Genomic DNA, 11,098 nt, shown 5'->3' with positions numbered 1-11,098 from the left:
CAGGGTGTAAAGATTTACAGCATTCACAGAAGTGCTAAATACCGAGTAGTGAAGTGGGATCGATTAAAGTACCATGCCAACAACATGCAACAAGCTGCCCTTGGAGTCTCCATGCTGCTCTCTGACAAAATCTTGGATACTCGTAAGTTAAAGTTTCGTTGTGTTCTATATTCTCAATTGTCATTGTTATGTTTGTTGACCCTGTTAACCACTATTGTTCTATTTTGCTAGGGAGGCGCGTAGGGTGGGAGGAGTGCACATGTGTTTAGCACCCACTATGTCACACGACTACTGACAGTTGGACATCAGTCTCATCTGTCATGTCATCATCCCGTTGATACAATCCAATCCATTCGTCAGCATCCCTGTCCTACAAGGTGTAGTTAGGCAAATTTATTGCCTCAAACCCTCCTATAGAAAGGTTTAGATAGCGAAGCAAAAGGTAATTGCACAGATATATCGTGACTGGGAGGAGTCATACAATAAGGTGTTGAGGTTGCTGCAAACCCTGCAAAGTTGTTGTCTTGGAATGATGTGCGAGATCAGTGTAGTACCGTACTATGATGGGCACCTCATGGTGCGTGATTTCAGCATGTTTGACAAGATATTTTGGATATTCCCTCCCTACGTCGAGGCTTTCAAGCATTACAAGTCGATCGTCTCCATCGATGGTATGCATCTGTATGGAAAATATGGTGGTGTTTTACTTATGGCAGTGGCACAAGACGGTAACAGCAATATCCTACTTATAGCCTTTGCAATTTTTGAGTCTGAGATGACAAAATCATGGTCTTTCTTCTTTACCAATCTGAGGCGACACATCACCACACAGAAAACTGTTTATTATTTTTGATAGATCTCAAGCAACCACCCACAGGATCTCCATTAGTGCGCAGCCCGAGGTGGTATGCAATATCCTGTAGTGTGATCATGCACTCACCACACGACAGGTGGAAGCTGTGGGTCTGGTGCAGATTTTTGAATATCCACAACTGAACTGGCAAGTGCACCAGGTCGTCCAAGTAATACCTCGAGTAAGTGAAGGTCGATCCCACGAGGACTGAGGAACTGAGCAATAATGGTCAGCTTATTGACTTCGTCAGATGAACAGAAAAGTTAAATGTATATGGTTTCAAAAGCATTAAACAATAGAACGAGATTAAAGAAAGCAAATACTGAGTTTGGTGTAAAAGCAGTGAGAGAAAACAGTTAAGGTATCGGAGATGTTTACTTTTTCGGATTAAGGTTTCTTACAAACTATTTTAATCATGCAAGATTCATTTCATGGTAAACTGTAATTGACTAAACCCTAATTCCTTAGTGATTTAGTCTCTTATAATCTTTATTAACCGCCAATCCCTTGGTCACTTAATTTTGATTAGAGGGTTAAGTTCAAATCTAGTTTATGGCCACAAAAACCCAAATTACCCAAGACTAAATGGATTATATGTCATTTATCCAGATTAATTCAAGTAATTAGCAATTTAGGAGGAATTTACTTTCAAGCTGTGTTCAGGTGAGAGACCTCTCCTGAGAGTCACAAGAACCCATCTAGAATAAGGGTCATACTCCCGTTCCACCCAGATTCATAGAATTAAGAATAAAGTCATTCTTGAAATTGAATCAGTACATTAATTAAATAGAAGAATAATAATCTCAATCCATAAAAATAAACAGAGGTTCTAATCTTAACCAAAAAGGTTTAGTGACTCATGACTTACAAAAAAAAAACTACGGTTCTGAAAAGTACAGAAGAGAAAAGATCCCAAGGTACCAGATTATCTCTAAAGGATGAATCTTTTCCCTTTTATATCTAACCTAATTTGAACTGGAAATAAAATAAAATAATAAATCTTAAAATGAAAAGATATTATTTGTAAATAAAAATTACAAAAATAAAGGATCAGATAACTAATAAAGGCTAAATCCAACTACAGATGCTCCAAGAGTGGGCATTCGGATCAGCTTGTCTGGCGCTAAATGCCAGTTGGCGTTTAGTACCCAAAAGGGGGCAGAACATTGTTGTGTGCAAAGCTTGCTAGTGCTAAATGCCAGCTTGGTGTTTAGCGCCCAGGGGAGCAGCTTCAACTCCTTTTCTTTTTCCTCTAAACTCTATCAAATTATTTGAATTTCACCTGAAATTATAAAAATACTAAAACAACTCAAAGTAGCATCGAAAGAAGATTTTTGCACTAAAATATAATAAAACTTAATAAAACTTAACTGAAAATAACTAGAAAACAAAGGAAATAGGGGTACAAGATGCTCATGCATCAGGGTCTCTGGGCGCCAATGCTCAACAAATGCCGTGATCAGGGAGTTGTCAAACACGAAATTCTTGAGTGACAACGCGTCACCGAAACCAACCTCCCTCAGGTACGGGACAATGATGTCCAGTGGTGGGAGTGTGTGACTCACTCTCCTCGGAAGAAGTAGGCGAGATCTCTGGTAAACAATAAAAAAAATCGAAAATATTTAGTAAAATAATTAACTTAAATGTCTGTATAATATAATGCAAATAAAAATGTTTCGTAAGATAACTAATGACTATACTAATAAAGATCTATGTTTTTTAATTTAAATAAAATTATTTAGTTAAATAGTGAATAACATAATTCATTTTGCATCTCCTATATATGGTAGATTAAGTGAAAATATTTACTTCAATAACCAGCAAATACACCATTAACTTGATAACTTAGTTTAAGTAACAAAAAAATTTAAGAAAAAAACTATTTACTTAAATATCTAGTAAATACAAACATAAATATTTTGCTACTTAATTAAATTTATTAGAAATTGTTAACAAGCTTAATTAATAACTAAATTAATAAACATATGCTTAATAATAACTTAGATTAACGAAAAACAACCCTAAACAAATATTTAACTAACATCCATTTTAAAGTATGTCTAATATCATATCCTAGCATTTAAATCACTCCTAACCAGGTAATTATTTGCCTAACATATATTGGATACTACCTCTATAAAAATACCCTAATATGCTTTAATATAAGTATAAAATGAGAAACAACACCAACCTCAAAGTCGGTTGTCCTTGCAATGTGTCAAGTCGCGTTCAGTCTATTAATGTTTTCATCGTGATTATCAGCGCGCACTATATTCTGTAAGTAATTCGGAGATATGATTAGAAAATAGTAAAAGTGGGAGAAAAGGCCAAAAAATGTAAGTCAAAAGCTCTTACTCAAGGCTGTGGACCATATATATATATATATATATAGACATCCTCCAATCTTATCTCGTTTACAGTGTAAACGAAATAAGATAACACATATCTCGTTTAAGGATTTTACTCAGTACGTGTATAAACGTGATACGGCCACGTCGTCTCGTGCTTTATCTTGTTTATAGTGTAAACGAGATACGTGTTATCTTATTTCGTTTATACTATATATAAACGAGATAAGAAAAGCGACGCATTTCGATAAAAATACTTTAAATTATTTATTTTAGTAAATAAAATATTTATTTTATTTATTTTAAAAAAATCCTATCATCCATGTATCTCACATCATAATTTAATAAAGAGATATATAATTAATGCGAAAGAAAGGATGTATAATGACTTATTATGTCACTACAACATTTTTGGCCTAAGGTAACCCTTATTCGAAGCAACATTTAACAAAAGTTGCTTTAGATAGGCAAAGACAACATTTTTAACGAGTTGCCTTTGAGTAAGGCAAAGATAACAAAATTTTTGGCCACCCATAAAAAGAGTTGTCTTTGATATCTAAAGCAACACTTAAAAAATATTACAATATAAAACATTAAAGACAACATTTTTAAATAAAAATACAACATTTTATAAGGGTTATAAAAAAAATTAAATAAATAACTTTTATAAAAAGTTGCCTAAAATCATTCATAGCTAAAAATTTTAGAGGGAAACTTTTAATCATATTCCCTCCAAATAATTATTTCCCAATCAAATAACTTAGTAAAAAAAAGAAAAGCTACTAGAGATCAGAGGTCACATTTCCATTGCTTAGTTCCTCACTGCCACCCACCATTCGAAGAAAAGGGAAAAGCCCTAACTCACGGCGCGACACGAAGGGCAGCAGGTCTCGACCCAGACGGCGCGACACGAACGGCAGCAGGTCTCGACCCAGACGGCGCGACACGAACGGCAGTAGGTCTCGACCCAGACGGCGCGACACGAACGGCAGCAGGTCTCGTTCGCGTACGAGAGCAGGTCTCTGTCGGCGACGGCGCGGTGCTCTCCTCCACAGGCGTCGGCGAGTTGCTCTCCTCCACAGGCGTCGGCGAGTTGCTCTCCTCCTCCTGTCTCAGCTCCGCGTCGCAGTCACCTTCGAGAAACCGCTCTCCTTCTTCCTCCTCTTCCCCTGTCTCGCCTCCTCCTCTTCGCAAGCTCAGACAACACTACATGCAGCGATAATCCCCTTCCGCCTCCTCTGCGTATTGCTTGGTAAGAAGCTTCTGATTTTCTGATTTACTATGAATTGGATTTTCTGAATACTTTGATTTTGAATGAAGATTGGGAATGTTCTGAATTTTAGTATGAAAATAGAATTTTTGAATGCATTGAATCTAAATTTTCGCTATGGGAATATTCTAAATGTACTGAATTTTAGTAATACATAAAGCTGTGATATCATGGATTTCATGTTGATGCTGATTTTACATTGATTCTTGCAGTAAACCCCCAGTTGAAGAGCTGCACCAGTTCTTGGAATTCCAGTTGCCAAAGCTATATGTGAACCCATCAGGTAAACATTTTCCTTCTTGGCCCTGGACATCTTGCTATTTCTTGGCTGTGCCTCTGATCCTAAGAAATCCACATTCATGCCCTGTGAATGGTGTTATTTAGCAATTAGCAGGGAATCAAACTAAAAAGTATCATAGAAAAATCTGTAATAATTTTCAAAATATCCCTCATGCCATCTGTGCTACTTTTAAACCCTTATCTTACTGAAGGAAATGAGACTTCATCTCATCTAAACTCCAATCATATGCACTGAATGCTCAGAAAACAGTCACACTTCATACAGAAAACTATCTTGCAGTAGGAATTCACTACCTCTATTATGCTAAATCTGCATTGTTCATTATAGTATTCTATGGTTTTTTGCAAACATTTGGCATCTAAATTGTCTTCATGCCTCCTAATATTGACCCATCTGATCTCTAAATGTTTAGTGTACTTGTATATATATGTTATTTTAATTGACCACTTTTTCTAATATTGTCTTCATGCTTCCTAATATTGACCCATCTGATCTCTAAAAATGCAACGCTGAAGCTGGATCTCCACGAACATCAGAACCTGTTTTGTCAACTTTGTCAAGCAACATAACTGGGTTGCAAACAGCTACTCTCTACAGGTCAAATGCACAAAAGCATTTCAATGTAAGACCAAACAGCATGAACTAAATTTTACAAATTCTATTCTTTAGTCCAATACTACAGTAACTAAAATTAACCTTACATCATATGATAATGAAAGAATAAATGAACTCTGCCACATGAATTTATAAATCAAAATTCATACATAAATACTCATTAAACTCGGTATTGACATTTTACGCTCTCACAAAATGACAGTTTTGTTAGAATAAATGAGATTACCAGAAATATATATATATATATAGAGAGAGAGAGAGAGAGAGATTCTAACTCTTGAACTACTATTGAAAGTGGCAATATCCCTCATGCCATCTGTGCTACTTTTAAACCCTTATCTTACTGAAGGAAATGAGACTTCATCTCATCTAAACTCCAATCATATGCACTGAATGCTCAAAAAACAGTCACACCTCATACAGAAAATCATCTTGCAGTAGGAATCCACTACCTCTATTATGCTAAATATGCATTGTTCATTATAATATTCAGTTGGAGTATGTGGATAATTCGTTTGGGAAGCTAAAACCAAAGAAAGATGGTCCATGGAAGAAGAGGTCAATATTCTTTGATTTACCTTATTGGCAGTATAACACATCACGACACAATTTAGATGTGATGCACATAGAAAAGAACATAGTTGATAGTATTCTTGGAACTCTCTTGGATATTTCTGGCAAGACAAAAGATCACACAAATGCTCGATATGACTTGCAAGAAATGGGCATTCGAAAGAACCTTCACCCCAAGAAAACAAATGGTAGGAAAAAGGTGAAGCTGGCAAAGGCATGCTACTCAATGACCAATGCTGAAAAGTCGATTTTTTGTGACGTCTTGAAGACAGCAAAGTTGCCAGATAGCTCTGCTTCAAATATTTCTCGGTGTGTGAACCTTTTGGAGAGAAGAATATCTGGTTATAAGACTCATGATGCTCATTTCATGCTTCACTATTTGTTACAAATTCCTATCAAAGGTTACATTGTTCAAATGTGATTGGTATGAGGCTAGGGAGGATGCTTATGGCTCGACATATGTGCATTTTAACAAAAAGTTCTATCAGGAAGAGCCTTTTGTATTGGCATGTCAAGTGCACCAATGCTTCTATGTGCAAGATGCATTTGATAAAAATAAACATTATGTAATGAAGACTGTTCCAAGGGACCTATTTAGCATAAGTGATCAAGTTGCCATTGATGTTGAAGATACTTATGAAAATGAGCCATTTGATAATTCGACGGTTCCTTCTATACCTAATGATGATGGTGAAGTAGACTTGGTAAGGAATGATTTGAATGAAGTTCTGGTCGATGTCGCAAAAGAAGTCTATTTTTCCCAAGAGTATAACACAGGATCGGATGAAGAATATGATTCCGAAGACTTTTGAGTGACTTGTTTCCCTCTTTTATGGTATATAAGTTAGATTTATCGCTTTATGTTAGCAGTTTTCAACTTGTTTTCCCTCTTTTATGTTCTGATTGTTGCTTCTTAGAATTTTCTGAATTTTTCTGCATCTTGATTATGAGTTTGTGTTGGACATATTTTTCTGCATTTTGAATTTTTCTGCATTTTTCTGCCTTTTGAGTGAAGAATATGATTCTGAAGACTTTTTGAGTGACTTGTTTTCCTCTTTTATGGTATATAAGTTAGATTTATCGCTTTATGTTAGCAGTTTTCAACTTGTTTTCCCTCTTTTATGTTCTGATTGTTGCTTCTTAGAATTTTCTGAATTTTTCTGCATCTTGATTATGAGTTTGTGTGGGACATATTTTTCTGCATTTTGAATTTTTCTGCATTTTTCTGTCTTTTGAGTGAAGAATATGATTCTGAAGACTTAGTTTCTGCCTTTTCTGCATTTTACCTCTTCCCTTTATTAGATGCATATGCAATTGTATTTTATGGCCGTTTTAATATTTTTATACAGCAACTTAATGGAAAACGGAGCAACTTCAAAGAGGAAAAGACTGGTAAAAAAGTATCAAGCTCATGCAAAAGTTAAGGAATTTGAAATGAAGGAAGTATCTTCTGCTGCGAAACTAGTTCGGAATTTTATAACCAAAGGTGATAAAGGAAGTAATCAAGCCAAAATAGCACAACAGCCTAAGAGAAAAATTTCAGAAATTGGAGACAAATATAGTAGGGAGAATTTAGTGGAAGGGAGAAATAAAACACTTGTAGACAATGTTATGAACCGGTCTTTGAGGTCTTCCCATAACCAAGTGAGGAGTAATGTTCAACTAGAAGAACAAGAACCAGCTAACTTGACAAACTTAAAAAATAACTTAAAGCGTCCAGCAATGACTCTTGATGCTTTTTTGGGTGACCAAGGAATTCATGTGGAAAGAGAAGAGGAACATAATGAAGTTCCAACTACTGAGGATGCTAGATCTAGGCCATCCCCGAATAATGGAGAAAATGTTCTTATCCCCTCTGAGAAAGATTATATTGGTGAACATGAAAGTGACAATTTTGATGTAGAAGGGGATCAAGTTATGGAAGAGGCTCATGTAGAAGGTGATGTAATTTAGTTTGTTGCTATTTGTTTTACATTTTCTTTTTATCTATGAGCATGGGGCTGTCCTTTTCATACCATTCACGGCTGTCTTTGGTTTTAATTTGTACTATTTCTCAATTTTTAATTTAGATACTTCAAAGGTTAAAAAGACTCGTGGAAAAACAAGATGCCTAAAGAAGTATAATTCTTTCAATTTTTATATTTTTTTCATCATTGTTTATTTTAAACACAGGCCATGTGTGTTATAAATTCTGAAAATCGCAAGAAGCAACAATGGAGGCATAAAATGGGCCCAATCAATTTTGCAAGAGTGCGTGTTGATTTGGTAAGGTCACATTTAAGTTAAAATTATCTACTTGTTACTTCTCCCTAATTTTAGTATGTTATAACTTTGTAATTGTTATCTTGATCTGTAGCGTGAGAAAAAAGAGAACAAAGAGGAACCAAATCAAGCTGAAATGTTTGTTGCAACTCGGAATGGACTAAAAGGGAAAACACTTGATGTAGAAACACAAGCTGTTATTGTAAGTTCCTCTATAATTTTCTTGTTTTAGTTGTTGTTTTATGACTGTCATGGATGCTATTTTTTTGCTGTTTTATGGCTATCGTGATTATTGTTATGGTATCTATTTTGTGGCTGTTTCATAGCTGTTTCATGGACTGTTTCATGGCTGATTTAGTTGCTTTTTTATGGCTATTTTATGCATATTTTATGGCTGTCATGGCAGCTATTTTATGACTGTTTTATGGCTATCATGGTTGTTGTTTTAGTATCTACTTTATGGCTATTTTGTGGTTGTCATGCTTGCTGACTTGCTGCTTTCTATGTTTTGTGGTATCTATTTTGTGGCTGTTTCATGGCTGTTTCATGGGCTGTTTCATGGCTGATTTAGCTGCTGTTCTATGGCTATTTTATGTCTGTTTTATGGCTATCATAGTTGTTGTTTTAGTATCTACTTATGGCTATTTTATGGCTGTCATGGCTCCTATTTTATAGCTGTTTCATGGCTGTTTTATGGCTGATTTATATGTTGTTCTATGGGTATTTTATCCATGTTTTATGGCTATCATGGACTGCTATTTTATGGTTATTTCATGGCTGTTTTATGGCTGATTTAATTGCTGTTCTATGACAATTTACAACCATATTTTATGGCTATCATGGACTGCTGTTTTATGGCTCTTTTATGGCTATTTTGGATTGCTGTCCCTATTAGTTATCAATAGGTTTTTGGATTCTTTCATTGAATTTTTATCACTAAAAATAGACATATCATATATTTGTGTGTATAGGATGAACTTGATGATCTCCAAGAAGCTGGAGAAACTCCTACTAATGCATTTCAAAAAGTTTTTGGTAAAGAGAATTCAGGAAGAGTTCGATGTTATGGAAGAACTGTTACAAAAACTTCTCTTAAGAAAAATAAAGAAATAAATGAAATCAAAAAACAAAGTGAAGAGAAGGTAATAGCTTTAAAAACTGAATTAGACGACCATAAGCAACGACTGCAAGGATTGGAAGATATTGTGAAACTTATGTTGCAACAAACTTCTCCTGGTATGAATGTTGATGAAGCGCTTTCTCTCTTGCGATCTAAGCAATCGTCTGCAAATAGTGCACAAGATCCAAATTTAGTTCTTCGGCATTCTCCTCCATCGACTCATATACCAAATCATGAATAGGTATATGTATGCTAAATTGTTGTACCACTTGAGTATACATATTATTGTATAGCTGATGTTTTGACTATAATTTTTTTGTTCATTTAAATTTGACTACAGCTTTCTTATTGTTGGAGGAAGTTTTTTGAAGACATAAAGACAATTCTTGCCACAATGGTGAAGCACAAAGTCTTTTTGGTTTTAAGTGGACAACTTAGTTTCTTTTTTATTTAAGTTCATTAGCAGAAAAACATGTATTTTGCTTACTTAGGTTTATTATTTATTTGACTTGGTAACTTATTAGCAAGTATATATATATGTTAATTGGTACTTGGAAGACCTTTCTATATATATATATGCAATATATATTATTATCTTATTCAAATGCGGGTTTTATATATTCTTTAAATGTCATATAAATATAACAAAGATAAAAAAATATTATTTTAGATATTAAAAAAGAGAATCTAAGAAAAATTCAATAAGGTGTTGCTTTAGGTATTAAAAAAAGACAACTGTAAATAAACCTACATAAGTGTTGCATTAGGTCTATAAAAAAGGCAACTTAAAAAAACCTGGACAAGTGTTGCTTTAGGTATATGAAAATGCAACTTAAAAAAACCTGGACAAGTGTTGTTTTAGGTGGAGGAAAAGGCAACTTAAAAAAACTAGGACAAGCGTTGCTTTAGGTATATGAAAATGCAACTTAAAAAAACCTGGACAAGTGTTGCTTTAGGTGGAGGAAAAGACAACTTAAAAAAACTTGTACAAGTGTTGCTTTAGGTATATGAAAAAGCAACTTACAAAACTCTGGACAAGTGTTGCTTTATATATTAGAAAATACAACTCGTAAAAAGTGTTGCCATAGCGTTTCATATAAAGCGTTGTGTTTGGGTGCTCTAAGGCAACCCTTTCGCGGAGTTGCTTTATTTGCAGAAAAGGCAACGTTTTTTAAAGGTTGCCAAAAAAAGGGTTCCCTTTAATATACAAAAGCGTTGCCTTAGACCAAAGGTAACGGCCGTATAGCCAACCCCCAAAAAGCGTTGCCTTTTGTCGGAAAGTGTTGCCTTTTATCAAAGGCAACACTTTCTCTTATTATAAGCAACGTTTTTAAAGGGTTGCCTCAGCCCGAATTTGTTGTAGTGGATGTGTTGGGTAATATGATATGACTTTTTTCAAGTTGTATATAGTGGAGCACATGAAGCAATTAAGATATGTTATATACACCACTCTGTATTAAGAGAAGTACATTTTCTTTTGGTAGTAGTAATAGACGTTATTTAATTATTGTTTATATTGAGAAAATATATTAAATGTATAAATTGAAAGTGGACCATATTTATCTGGTACTTTTGATTTCTTCCTTGTGTATTTGAGTTGAGGTCATACACCATTTAGTATAATAATGTCAAATATGTCGAGTGCAATCAAGATTTGCATCGGTTTTGAGTAGTGAAGTGTCACTGATTACAATTTGACTTGGGTAGATCATGGTTTACTAAATACGAATATCTTTTGGTAGAGATTTAGTTTAGA

General features: G+C 34.6%; 1 protein-coding gene across 1 annotated transcript; it reads left to right on the top strand.

The window, feature by feature from the left end:
• Window positions 8,092-9,788, top strand: LOC110264610. The gene is made up of 4 exons (XM_021106728.1): window positions 8,092-8,225; window positions 8,317-8,424; window positions 9,194-9,583; window positions 9,683-9,788. Exons 1-3 carry the CDS (start codon window positions 8,136-8,138, stop codon window positions 9,581-9,583), a joined length of 588 nt encoding a protein of 195 aa, XP_020962387.1. The 5' UTR covers window positions 8,092-8,135; the 3' UTR covers window positions 9,683-9,788.

Source organism: Arachis ipaensis, chromosome B07 (genome assembly GCF_000816755.2).
Source record: "Arachis ipaensis cultivar K30076 chromosome B07, Araip1.1, whole genome shotgun sequence".
In the NCBI taxonomy this organism is placed as follows: domain Eukaryota; kingdom Viridiplantae; phylum Streptophyta; class Magnoliopsida; order Fabales; family Fabaceae; genus Arachis; species Arachis ipaensis.
This window is presented reverse-complemented; position numbering and strand designations above follow the sequence as displayed.

Bases quoted from the DNA above. Each gene is read 5' to 3' on its own strand.
- LOC110264610 (XM_021106728.1), top strand. From the start codon at position 8,136: ATGTGTGTTATAAATTCTGAAAATCGCAAGAAGCAACAATGGAGGCAT. The intron at 8,226-8,316 runs GTAAGGTCACAT...CTTGATCTGTAG, and splicing joins CAAGAGTGCGTGTTGATTTG to CGTGAGAAAAAAGAGAACAA. The intron at 8,425-9,193 runs GTAAGTTCCTCT...TTGTGTGTATAG, and splicing joins TAGAAACACAAGCTGTTATT to GATGAACTTGATGATCTCCA.